The sequence below is a fragment of the Salvia splendens genome, chromosome 7 (assembly GCF_004379255.2).
Source record: "Salvia splendens isolate huo1 chromosome 7, SspV2, whole genome shotgun sequence".
NCBI lineage: Eukaryota > Viridiplantae > Streptophyta > Magnoliopsida > Lamiales > Lamiaceae > Salvia > Salvia splendens.
The window spans coordinates 7,816,021-7,830,257 of NC_056038.1; the positions used below are offsets into that span (position 1 = coordinate 7,816,021).

Sequence of the window (14,237 nt, forward strand, 5' to 3'; positions counted from 1 at the left end):
AATCTGATCCGGGCCGGTCCACACAAAACCGAGTAAGTATAAGTGGAGTTAAATTCAATATATTTAATCTCCTCAAAATAAAATTCGACTCGTATTTCTCAAGATTGAGTTATTTACAACAATATATTTAATATCTTTAAATCTAACTTTACTCTCTTGAATTATTTATTTTATCACCTATCTTTCCTTTTAACTAGCTAAATTTGTGTTCCTTAATTTTTATCTGAAATTCTGACCGAGGATTATATGAGGAAAATATAGTACTCCACCTGTGATCAAAATTATCCAAATAATGGTGATTAATCAAAAAACATGAATCTGTCTAAAAATTACAAAGATATAACATTTATAGGAAAAGAAAATTTTCACATTCGTTTAACATCTCATTCCACTTCTTGGCGACGAAGGATTTGACGAGTAGGCCTCAGTTTGAAGATGATGAACGTAGAGTATGAAATGAAAAGGTTTACTGATTCATTTTGATGATCTAACCACCCCTTGATTCACACCGTCTCATCTCTGCAAACAACGCATTCACTAAGGTGAAAAAAATCACTTGATATTTCATTTTACACAACTAATCATCTTTCATAGTAAGCAAATGCAAACGTCAAATGCCCCCAGAATACTTTGTCAAAACTGAACCAGCCCTCAATTAAATAGTCCAGACACAACTACGCAGCATCATGTCAGTCATACCGTACTGTACCAATGGCAGCGGCATAACTCCTCCATCATTCCGGTCGAGGTTGATTATATCTTATTCCGACACCACAACTTCCTGATCAACACTCCAATAGTTAGAATCGTTGAATTCCTTTTTAACACCAGCACTGCCATCATCCGACTCCCCTGGTTTTGTTGGTATGATATTCCTTTTCAAGGGCCCAGCTTCCCCTACAATTCCTTCCTTGAGAGCATGCTCCGTAGCTTTTTGTGTACCTTCTATCTCCACACCAACAAACTCAACATCCTCTTCGAACAAAGATGGTGCAGCAACACTCCTCTCACTACAATCAAACATATCTGACTCTTGGGAATCAGCACAACTGGATTTCCCATTTGGTAGGGCGCCTCCTCCACTTGAAGTGGTACTTATCGAAGCATTACTGGCCTCTACCAAATGCACATTGTTGTCTGTCGTGCCGCCTTCATCTTCAAAGGGGTTCAGGCTAGAGCCACCAACTTGAAGGTCTGCTGAAACTTCGCCCCATGCTACCCATTCAGGCATTGGCCTGTCTTCAAATGGATCCTCATATTCTGGTGCTTCAAATTGAAAGAAACTCAGGTCACCAGTTCTCTCATTCATTGACTCTACACCACTAGAGTTGTTTACAATGAGCTCATCAACAAAAGGATTTGTGGTAGCAGATGAGCCATTGCTAGAAGTTTTACTTGCTGATGATTCCTCAATCTCTCCTACCACTACCTCATCATCAGCACTGTTGTCACTACCATTAGATGTACCATTGAACTTAAGATCATTACCACCAGATTGGTCATCTTGGAACGCAAACCAGTTGGAATTTGCGAACAAACTGCTGCATAGAAACAATAAGAAACATCACATAACAATGAGATGTGCCTATAATCTTGAAGCCATTCTAACAAAACTCACTTTTATTTTGCCATCTGGCATTCTGCTATGAAATGTTACACTAATACCTCATCAGAATACCAACAGACAGACCCTAGAAGTCAAACTATTCAATTTCTGCACGCAAATTTTATTCAGAAAAGTGAACTGACAGAACTCACCTCCCTTGGTCGTCACCCAACCTTAAGGATGAAATTACAACTTCTGCAGACTCGTCGTCGAAGTAAACATCCTAGAAATTTCATCAAATTTAATGGGTCAACACTCAGGCAATTTAAATAAGGATCAATACTGCCAAAAATAACCAGCATGGTTGTTCTCCAAAATAAAGGAATGTGAATAAAAATGACATTTTATTAGAAGTTTTGCAATCAAGTAAAATAGGAGGCCACACTACCTCATCGTCGCGATCAATAGATCCATTTCCCTGCACAAGGAATACACAGATCAGTGGGTATCTTCATGCATGGAGAAAATTATCGCATTTGCTCCATCTAAATGCTTGCAATAATTATTGATGAATGTCTTATACAGTTTATTTGTGCTTGGAAAAAGATATCTTCATACATGGAGAGTTAAATTCAGGTTTCTTTATACTAATTGTTGGCAGTTATGCTAGAGTTAAGGCAATTAGAACAGAACAAAAAACCTAGAAAAATGAATAGAAGTATAGAACTGAACAGAAAATCCTCATACAAAATGTCCCAAAATCCAAGGCTAAAACTACTTATTTGACTCCAGTCCGACTAACTCTAACAGATAAAGCTGACTCTAACAACTCGTCTCCTCAACGAAACAAATAACTAATACTCCTTTGAATGGCACAGGATTTTAATGAGAGAGAAGAGAGAAAGTTTACTCCAAATATGGAAAGAGGACATCTTGGTTGCGACAAACTATTAAGGAAAGGTCGACATATTGAATGGGATGGAGGGAGTGATTACCAATTAATAATCAATGATATCTATTAACTGCTCCAAAGCTATGAAAGTATAAGACATCCCAAATCGGCCATGGCTTCAAGCTATTTCTACCCTAAAAAAACAGATTCCCCTTTGCTGCACAGTGAGCCCAGGAGAAGTTGTATGTTGTTTGCAAGTGTATGGCAGTGAAGAACTCCTTAGTTGACTCAATTCCTTCCAGTCGCAATGAGCAAAGCTGTCGTAGATCCTTGTTGAGGCAGAGGAATTTGTTGGAAGAGGAGCGCCCCTTAGTGGAAGGAACGTCCTTGTAGTAAGAGAGGCAGCAATAAGAAGATTTGTCGGGATAGAAGCACTCCGTCAAGAAAATTAAGGCGTTATCACGGAAACAGGAGGTTGAGGTGGAGGCGGCAGAGTCAGTCACCATATCAGGAAGTGGAGGTGGAGGCGGCAGAGTCAGTCACCATATCAGGAAGTGGAGGTGGGGGCAGGATTTGCACAACTCAACCCCTAATCTGACACTAACAGATAAAAGCTGACTACTAATCCGAACTCTATCAGATAAAAGCTGAATCTAAAGACCTCTTACAACTCAACTCCTCAAAGAAACAAATAACTTAATAATTAATAATCAACAATCTCTATCAAGTTACCTCGGCATTATCATTATCATATATGTTGTATCTAAATGCTTGGCTCAAATTATTTGCCAATGCTGCAACATCATAATCCCTGTCATGAACATCTTCCTCATCACTATCCCTGGTCCTGTCTTGAAGTGCAGGTGGCCGGCTGCAAAGAAGAGATAGTTATAATTTTCAGGATTTAAAGTCTAATAGGGTTGAAAAAACATGCCGTCATTGCCATGTGGAGAGGGAAATAAAGGATTTGCGATAACCCAAATATTAATAAACACAGTGATCAAAAGATAAAATTGAACACCACCCACACCATCAACCACACAGCTAGTCTGTTAAAATCAATATCAGAGGCAGGAACGTAAAAAAAACTTTACTATCACTATGTACTTGTGAGCTTCGTCCTTATTCTGACTCCTCAGCAAATTTATCAAAGACTAAAATTTGGAACATGTTTCACTACTGACTAAACTTTGGTAGCAATAAGATAACATTAATAAACACCTGCAACCATCACAATCTGTTCATGCCCATTGGGGGAGAAAGGAGAGAATGCATACCCACAAGCCCACCGGTGAACATTCTCCACTATGTTACGCTCCTGTAAGATAGTAGTCTGCCACTCATTCCACTCACTGTTTTCCTGAAAAGCATACGAAATATATCATAAACCTATGATAATCAAATTGAGAAACATAGGAAACATGTTTGCATACTACCTTACTAAACAAAAATCAAGGTTTTATTAGAATAATCTATGCACCTTAGATATATATAAGAAGCAGGAACTGCCATCAATTTCAATATTGGAGGAATTTTGAACTTGTAGCTAACCTGGAGATGCTTTTGAATTTCATCATTTCCCATCTGAATTAATTTATTTGATATACGTGTCAAGTGCCCAAAGTATCCTGCTCGAGGAGCATATCTTCCGGATGCTGGCACAGTTGGCTGCTAAACCACAACTACATGTCAAAACTCAAAGAAGAATAGAAAAATGGTAAGCACAAGCTTTGTGATTGTGCACGACAATCAATCAATCGATCATATTAAACAGAATGCAAAAGTAAGAGAACATCATTGTATCCAGATTATATTATCTGGCTTCCTGAACCACACTACTAACATTCTCAGCTTTCCAGTTCTTGAATGAACAGAACAGTCTACACAAAAGACATGCACGCATGAACAATCAGACACTAATTCGGGAAAGTTTACCTGATTCAGTTCACCAAGTGTTGAATTTTTCTCAGCTTTAAGAATCTTTGGTACCAAACTACAGTCGACAAGAAGATGATCAATAATGGCATTACGTTTGCTTTCCAAGCATGAATATAAAATGCTCTCCACGTGATGATGTAAAGCATTATTGTATGGGTACCTGCACCAGAAAAAGAGGATAATTGGAGAGAGGATAAGGCAATACATCTTCAAATGTAGAGACACAGAGCTCCATTATGGCCATACTTTGCTTCTTAACATAATATAACTATGAAGGAATAAGCTAAGTAGTAGTAGAAAATGAAAAGTCCTACTTGAAAAAGAGATCAATGACTCTGTGAATTGCCCCAGAGCTGACCAGTTCCTTCTCTGCCACTTCATTGCCAGTTTTTAGCAGCACAGCAAGGAATTCCACAACCTGAAATCAGGTACCACAGTGATAATAAAGTTGAGGACGGAAGCAGAGTCACGCCAACGGCAAAGTATACAATTTTCCTACATTTCTAAATGAATTGTGCACGTTATATCTCATAGTATTATATTGATGTAAAAAAGAGTAGAAAACTAGAGCCCACGCATCAAGATAGAATTATTGAATTATTGTACAAAAGCAGTAGTATTGGCTTGTTACCCCCACAATAATACTGCGCTGGCTTCTATATTCAATTAATTATTACAGTAAAAAGTAGTCACGCAACTTTGGGATGATCTCATAATCTAATGTGATTGCAAATGCAGGGTAGGGAAGAAAAGGTAATGAGAAAGCCACAAGAACATGTTAGCTAACCTTCAATCGATGCTTTCCAAGTGGAGGCCTCAGTTCACCATATGTCACTGGTAAAACCTTCTCATCGGATGAAACATTCAAAAGCATCAGGAGCTCTCCTGAGCAAACAAAAAAATTCAGGCTTACAAAAAATGTTTTAGGAAATCAGAAACCATGGACATGTATAGAGAATGAAATAAGAACCTAAATGTAGTTAGTGTTACTTGTTAGTGGCTTCAGAAAATTTGTGTTGTTCAGAAATGCAAAAGGCAACTACTACTAATGAGCTATATCCAGCTCCTTCTTTTCACCTCAAACACCACATTATATAAAATCCATTTAATCAACAATTTACAGTTAGATACCTAGTTTGGGGAGCATAGCACCAACTGTGTCTGGATTGACATGCACTGGTGGTTCATACACATGTTGGCTTCTGAACGAGTAAATTACTGGTGAAGGCATTGATCTTTTTGGATCCAATAGTGAAATACAAACAGAAATAGAGTTGACAAGGGCAGATTTTGAACAGGAGTCTTCAAGTGCATGACCAAATATTCTACCCACGAAGCTGCACATTAGGGAAAGTAGTGAGATTATGCATATACACAAACGTCTGTGGTTAAAATATATGTATTTGACAGTTACGAACCCTGGACTTGATAGTTTAGTGGCAAGAGGAGATGGCATGTTCCTAGTAATAGCGCATAATGTTTCTGCTGCATTAGCATGTACTTCAGGAGGATTCTGGGTGACAAAGAAATTGTATTTTCAGACAGCACAAACAGGACTGAGCCATTATTTGAAGTGAGCACTAAGCAAACAATTCCTCAAACTTACAAGCTAAACCAGCCAAACATTATGGTAAATCCTAGTCCTTTTAAGTTCATATTTTCAATCTCAGAAAAAGCCATGTTAAGATCTGGAAGAATGAAAAACCTGAGTGAAATCCAAGTTACAACTTAAGAATGGTAACGGATAGTTTGATCGGCCCAAGATGCACAATAGCACAAGCAATGAACACCTATGAAGTTCTTCCTCATTATATTATTTTAACAACCAATCCCTGATAAACAGCAGATTGGTATTACCAAGCATGACTTAGCAGTTCCATCAGCAAGTACAAACATAGAAGACCATATGAACTTAATCAAACACAACCAAGCATTGGATTATATCATGTTGCCAACCAAAGGAGGCAATGCAATTATTTGATAGCATATTGAGTAAAATATCACTCCCTCCATTTCCTAAAAATAGGAACTTTGGAAACGGCACGTGTTTTCATGCAAAATTGGTAAAGTAAGAGAGAGGAGGAGAAAAATGAGTAAAGTAAGAAAGAGGAGTAGAAAAGTGGTGAAATTAGCGTTGGTGGATTTTGGGGTCCATTTCCTAAAATGGTGAGTTTCTATTTTTAGGAAACAGACCAAAAAGGAAAGAGTTTCTATTTTTAGGAAATGGAGGGAATAAGTAGCACGCGCTTGAGGTGTCGAGAAGCAGAGGGAGGGCAATCAAGAACAATCCTTAAATGTGAGCATTGGTACTCATAGTAAAAATATGTAGATCACACCATTCACCTAGCAATTATAACTACACAACTACATCAATTCTGATGATTTTAGGCCAAAAGCAACAGGTTCTTCAAACATCCACTTACTGCGTCATTAAGTTTATCAACAATCATTTCTAACAAATTGCTGTCAGCCAACCACTGCATCACATCCAAAGAATTCGGGTAGAGATGGTCATCTCCACCTACAAGTCGCACTAAGACCTGATAAAACAAACCAAATAAGAATAGATACCAAATGTGCTAGTCAGATAGCCCTATGGGACATAACAAGAATGTACAGAAACAAACAGTTCAAAACCAACCTCCATTATGGATGTGATACCAATCAAATCAACCAGTTGTCTAAAAATATCCTGATGAGCCTGAAGGAATATCAGAGTATATTATATGGACATATAAGAAATATTTCTACCAAAGTGATAAAAGGAAGACATGCTACACAAAGTATCAGAAGAAACTTTATACGGAGTATATCTTTACCAGTCAATGTGTTTAGCATCCCAGTAAAACTAAAGAAATAAAACTAAGCTCCTTTAATCCAAACATTATTCAACCCGACATTTTCATAAATACATAATAGCATCTTCCTTTAGCCATTAAGACTCTGGTCCATTAAGAACAATCATAGAGGAAGGATTAGACCTGATGTAACAAATTATTACAACGATTTCAGATTATAAACAACATACAAGTCCCAACAATGAGCTTATTCAGATTTTCATGGTCAACGAAAAATAGATAATAAGTATCATTCACTTCTTAACTAAAAAAGGATAAAGAATTAACAGACAAGGCTTGAGCAAATTATAGAACAGCAAAAGCAGTTTAAAAAGTATCCAATGGATACACTCTCCACCTACTGACCTCCCAACCAAGAGAAGATCAAATGTTAGCGAAACAAAAGATCACAAACACAGTGATTTCTCACTCCAGCTAGCTCAAAGAACGTAAATGTGTCAAAAGTAATTATGAGGATCACCTTAACATAATTCATTAGAGGAACAGTCTTCCTCAGCATTAAGCATACCACAACCTGAAATGCACCATACAGTTAGCAAGTGGAGTAATTTCCTAAAATCCACTGATAAAAAAATTATTGTGCAAAAATAATCAATCAAACCTTACTAAAATACCCAGCCAACGGTGCACTATGGTAACGGTCTAGTTCCAGAAAAGAGAAGAGTAAATTCATAAGCTGCATGAAGACAGATAATCCAATTAAACAATTAGGTGTGCTAGCCTCAAAATTGACATCAGCATGCACTTCTCAGTGTACAGTAGCATGATCTCACCTCTTCCTCATCCACCAAAGTCTTCAAGATAACATCAATTTCACACGTAAAAATTTCACAGGCAATGAAAGGAAACCTGCATGACGAAAACAAGGTTTGAAAACAAAAATTCTTTTAAAAATGACTGGTATACTTGTCTTACATTCTCCATTGTTCATTCACACTCATTACAATAGTAGATTATTAGAAGAAGAAAAGGGAGAATCTTCAGAATCTGGGTTGAGCTTGAGAATATGGAACCATATGATTGATATCGAAGTTGAACAACATTGACATACTTGAAGGTCTGTTTGCTATCTGCATCTTCAGGAGGCTCCTTGACAATATAGTGCAGTAGCTGCTCCACCTGAGCCCTATCCCTCAAACTGAAATAAATGTACTTAAGAACTTAAGCAGATAACCAAGAAATCTACAGTTGATTATTCTTTCCACATAAAAGAAAACCTAAGAATTCTTTCAACTGATCATACAAATTAATAAGACGGCTATTCAATGCTTTGCATTCTTGGATTATCTCTTCTTCATCCAAAAGCTCTTCCAAAGTAAAATTTTCCTTATCCAGCACAGCCTCAACCTGAACCCAACATCAGATCAGTACATCATTAGCGTCAGCCATGACAGAACAAACAAGAAATAACAAATAGCCAGCCAGCAGGCAGGAAATATATCAATGTGCAAGCATATCTCTGCAAGTTGGGCTAATTGTAAACTAAAGCTATGGATGACATTATATCTTTCAAGCCAACAATACAAAAACAATTAGAATGATCTGAAATAGATGTTACTATTTCTTTGTTCATCACTTTCTACAGCTAAAAGTAACAAGATGCAGCTTCAAGCATGTCCTCGTGTAATCACAACCAGCAGTTGCAGAGTTCAATCGGCAGTAAAACACCAGAAAAAAAAAAGAGTAGCACAAAAGCACAGCCATCAAAATCTAAACCAGGTCCCGACATAAAGCACGAGCTACTCTTTACTTGAATCGGAAAAAGTAGGGAAAAAAATCAGATAAAATAATTCCATAGCTATTCTAAATAGTAAAGTGCTAAGCAAATCATGAACAAAAGTTTGTCAGACGGAAAATTCAAGCTCAAATGTATTAAAACACAATTTTAATGACTTAATTATTTAATTAGCTCAAAGAAAAAATGGATGCAGAAAAAAAGAACAACTTCCCCTCTTTACTCACCGGAGACGAGGCGGACATAGCAGTGAGCTTCCAGAACATGGCGTCTGCGCGGCCGTGTCGTATCCGTGGCGGCAGATGGCTAAGCAAACCGGACGCGCAGAGCAGATCTGTGAGCTAAAAAACTGAATCAGGATATGAAAATAGAGGATTTAGCTCAAACTCAGAGCGAGGGATGCGGGGGAATCGGGGCCAGAGAGGAGCAGTGGAGATTGAAAACCCTAATACTTTGAAGATCGAAAGAACCGCAAAGATCAAGCGCGGCTACAGACTTTTCATTTTTCTTTCAATTTTTGCAGTTGTTTTCTTCTTTTATGAATTGAGTGAAGGTATAAAGTTGAAACAGAAACAGACGAATTCGCCTGATTGCATACTACACGCAGATAAAAGAATCACAACAATTTTACAATCAAACATTCTACTACTATTAAAATAATACTATTGGATTATTGGATTCTAATAATTTGATCATAAGATAAAATTTTAAATTGAAATAATGCACAGAGTAATAATTTATTTGTCCAAAAAAACAGTCTCATAGATGAAGTAGAAGAAAAAGTGGATCAGTATAAGAGGCATAGAGAAAATGTGCATTGAATGGTGTTAATTATTTGAGATAAACTTTCTATTTTTGGATTGAACTATTTTTGTGCACGCCTCATAATGAAAATATGTGACTATTTTTTTATAGACGGATGATATATATTTACATTCATTAAAAATAATATTATTTCTTATATTGACCGGTTTATTTACCTACATAATTCGGGGTGCAACATTAAATTCAATTTAGGGGGAATTTGAATTACGGTAAATTCAATACAATACTACAATACAAGTTGGTGATATTAGCCTTACAGTTCTAAATTGGCTATAAATATCAAATTTCAGAAAAAATTTAGTACTACTATTATTTATGGGCCATTACTTTATAAACAAGTATTTTATTTTTTAATTGAACCCAAATTCGTACAGTGAATCTTGCACTAACCTGGGAATAGTGAAACATATTGGGTGCAAGTTCATTTTGCATCGGCCAATAAAATAAATTAAAAAGAATATTTTAGTGTGTTTCAACTCCAATTAGTAATTCAAAGACTTTGGCAAAAATAGTATTATTTGAGTTCATTAAAAATAATGTTAGTTTCTCTTTCTCATATTGATCGATTTATCCACCTACATAAATCAGTGTGCAACATTAAAATTCAATATAGGGGGAATTGGAATTATGGTAAATTCGATACAATATGTAAGTTCACGATAGTAGCGTTAAAGTTTTAAGTTGGTGATAAATATTAATTTCGCCCAGAATTTGTGATTTATAGACCATTACTTTATAAATAACAATCGAACTCAAATTTGAACAGTGAATCTTACACTGAATTGAGAAGAGGGGAATGTATTGGATGCAAGTTCATTTTGCATCGGTGATTAAAAAAGTTCAAAATAGTATTTTAGTATTTTTCAACCACAAAAATTGTACTATGGTTTTGTACATCATTCACAACTAAATTTTCAACAATTAAATCAATACATAATATTCATAATGGTTATTTAAAATTGATAGCAGTTTATTTGTGTGGCCAAATTGTCTTAAACAACTAATTAAATTTTTCAATCTAATCATCGATTCACTGGTTTCGGCTTGAAACTTTAAAACATGCACAATAAACTAGTCATTAGTTTCGACTAACGTGAGTTAATCGATAAATTAATTTACATTACTGAACCCACTTTCGAAAATATTAGTAGTAGATAATCCATACATATAATATAATATACTATCAAAACAAAATGATAGATGCAACAGTGCATGCAAGATCTACGTGAAAAGCGATGGTCACGTGCGATCCCAGCCCAATAATTAAAATATTTGAAATTCCAGATATGTCCTCGCAATGTCGATCTAGTCATGTGGGATGGGATTAGGTCATCCTTAACGCTGTCTCTTAACCGTCTCATCTCTTCACTATTCATTGGCCTCACTGTACTTTTCATCACATCTCTTAACTAAGAGACAGCACCTACAACCCTTCATCTCTTAACCATCTCTTAATCATATCATCCATTAGCTATTCATTCAATTTCATTTTTTATTTTTATTTCCAACAAATTTAATTAATAAAAACACACTTCATTAAATAAAATAAAATTACAACTTAAAATTCAAAAAAACAAAAAAAAAAACACATAATTAAAATCCTTAAAAAATAAAAATTACATAATTTAAAATACAATTTTATAGAAATTATAAAACTGAATTATACAATTTTTAAATTATAAAAAACACATTTCATTTTTTATTTTATTTTATTTTATTATTAAAATCGAATTTTTTTAAAAAATTATATATTGCGTCAGCGTGACGACGCCCACTCGCCGGCCCGCGAGTGGGCGTCACGCCTAGCGCCAGCGCGCGCCAGCCGTCTCGGAGGGACGAGCGTCTCGGCAAGACAGAGACGAGACGGGACACTGCAACGCGTCTCGTCTCGGAGAGACGAGATAAGAGACGGTTAAGAGATGTGTTGCGGATGCTCTATCTTTTGAATTCGGATAGTCTCCCACCAAATGTTTGCCTTTTCCGTTGTTAATAATGAATGTTATGGCTTCGCCTCGCCACTAACTCCCATTTACATTAGTTTAAAGTGTGGTAGGGACTTAAATTTAATTGGGTTTGATTCGTAAAAGGCAAAGATGAAATTTCACAATTTAAGCACAAAGTGTATTAGGGTTAGTATACTGAAAAGCATGTTTCGAGTGACTTCGCACGAATAGAATCTTGCTTGTGTACGGAAAAACTCTACAATCCACTTTTGAACCGATTCAGTATCATTCGAGCAGTTTGCACGAATAGAATCAATATATTATTACATTGTGTTTGCTTGTGCGTTTATAAGATGTTTTATAAACATTTAAATGCATAGGAAGTAAACAAAGCCTAAGTACTTTGCTTAGTAGACTGGTTGTGAGCGTCGTCCACTTTAAGGTAACTACAGTCGGTTCTATGCAATGTTTTGCAAAAGAAAAAGAAGAATTTCACAACCTAGATAGGCTTTGCCTACCTATCGTGAAAGGTTGCAATGTCAGTCCGATTATTTCTAAGTCTTATTGAAATAAGATGACGTTGGTGTGGTATAGCACTGAAAGGATCTAACAGCAAGACGAGTCTTTATGCTTTCTACTGAAAGACGAGGTCTTGATAAATATCTATTTCTTAATCTACATACGTTAGCATTGAGCATACGACATTGAATATCTACTACTTTGACTTACCAAAGGTGCGGGTTTTTCGTCACCCAACAATCCAGGTATATTGGGTAGTGGTGATCATTATCTAGCGGTGCTAGGATTGCTATTATGTTGAATCGTGCACGAGGTGAGTCTCGTTTGATAATGTCCTCAAGAGGAGCTTGAACAAGGTTTTATTATTCGGAAACTGGTCAGTTGGAGTTTTATTACTCTATGAATAATAAATAAGTGTTTCTTGCTAAGTCTACTCTTGGAATTAATAAAATGTTAATTAATTAAGTCCATAGCAGACTTTAATTAATTAATGGACATTTATATCTTAAGCGCGGGAAATAAATAATAAACAGAATGGAAACCCGGAATACTTATAATTTCGGATTTGGATGGGGAGTTCAATATTACTTCTGTAGTGGCTGCTCGTAATATTCCAATATAAGCTTGTATTAAATTGTGGGTTCAATTTAATTAGTAAAAAGCTAATTGGGGGAGCCCATACCAAAAACCTTCCATAGATCCCTGACTGGGCTCAATATGAACTATTATAAATAGGAGAATAAAAGAGACAGAAAAGATAATTTTTATTTGATGAAAATTTCGTCCCTCACATATACAGGGTAGGGGACGAAAATTTCTCATCTCTCCTCCGTAAGTTTTTCAGCTCCTCCTCCGTGAGAAAGTTATGTCTTCTTTATTCGAGTCCTAGTGTTTCGATAAGATCAGCCCACCCTGATGTCAGAATACAGTTCGGGACACCAGTCAGAAGATTTGTGGTCTAGTATTGAAGATCATCGTGGAGAAGGCGCGAGCAATCGACGATTCTTTGGAGAATCAACGAGGTAAATTGGCTCACTTCGTAGCAAGCATGTTTTAGGGATTTTTGTGCTAAAGCATGTTTGAAATTCAAGTTATGAGCATGATGCATGTGATAATTACGCGAATAGAGTTTGTCTAAATAATCTACAAAATAGATCTGTATATGTGATCCGTTAGAACGCATGCTTCCGCTGCCAACCCCTTCAAAGTGGACTAGTGAGAATGCGAGGAAAAGTAAATCAAAAGCAGTAAGTTGGGGTTGCTACTTCCTCCTCCTACGGAAAGTCGTATCAGTCTCATTTTACTATTTTCATATATTCAAAAAAACTAGTCTTATTTTATAAATAAAAAGTTTTTCTTAAATTATTACCATTACATTCCTACTTATTTACAACTTGAACCTACAATCTATTTACATTTACATCAAATAATAAGTCTATATTTCAAGGACGAAAGGAGTATAATATCAATAGGAATCGAATTTTGTACCTTACATTAATAAGGGCAAAATTATTGAGTCGACACAATAATTCTGAATCAGATTCACGTGTTATTTGTAATAGTCAATTATTTAATTCTTAGTTCAGTAATTATGGTGCGTTTCTGGACCAACATATTCCATCACACCTCAAAATTTAAAGATTTGCAAGAAATACTAAATTTTAGTCAAAATTCTTATATTTCAGAAAAAATAAAATATTTGTACTACATTCGACATGAAGTTCAAGAAAAAATAATACTCGTATTTATTGAGTTAAATTAAATAGTTAGATAAGAAAATATAAATTAGAAAAAAAAGTATAAAATACAATAAAAGTGAATAAAATATTATTTCTCATTTAAAAGAAATCAATTACTTCTTGAGTTTGGACATTCCAAAATAAAAAAATTGATCACATATGCACAACATGAATCAATTATATCTATGTCACAAACTGTTATTGAATGGTCAATAGTCAATAGTGAAATTTGTTCTAAATAA

The 14,237-nt window shown here is 35.7% G+C and overlaps 1 protein-coding gene across 5 annotated transcripts; it reads right to left on the reverse strand.

Annotated features, from left to right (window-relative positions):
* Window positions 1-272: 272 nt before the first annotated feature.
* LOC121741784 (serine/threonine-protein phosphatase 6 regulatory subunit 3-like) lies at window positions 273-9,733 on the reverse strand. Of its 5 annotated transcripts, XR_006037924.1 has the most exons (20): window positions 9,197-9,733; window positions 8,478-8,581; window positions 8,286-8,372; window positions 8,008-8,083; window positions 7,836-7,910; window positions 7,695-7,748; window positions 7,018-7,077; window positions 6,800-6,916; window positions 5,795-5,889; window positions 5,508-5,713; window positions 5,164-5,261; window positions 4,691-4,794; window positions 4,374-4,536; window positions 3,990-4,109; window positions 3,716-3,798; window positions 3,171-3,309; window positions 1,995-2,024; window positions 1,759-1,829; window positions 700-1,541; window positions 273-519 (listed from the first exon to the last, which is right to left on the reverse strand). XR_006037924.1 is itself a non-coding variant. In XM_042134690.1 (19 exons), exons 1-19 carry the CDS (start codon window positions 9,233-9,235, stop codon window positions 761-763), a joined length of 2,502 nt encoding a protein of 833 aa, XP_041990624.1. In that variant the 5' UTR covers window positions 9,236-9,733; the 3' UTR covers window positions 273-760. The 5 variants fall into 5 exon arrangements, 4 of the variants coding, with proteins under 4 accessions (XP_041990624.1, XP_041990625.1, XP_041990626.1 ...); XM_042134690.1 differs by having other exon boundaries at window positions 273-1,541; XM_042134691.1 differs by having other exon boundaries at window positions 273-1,541; window positions 3,990-4,106; window positions 9,197-9,731.
* Between the last annotated feature and the right edge of the window lie 4,504 nt (window positions 9,734-14,237).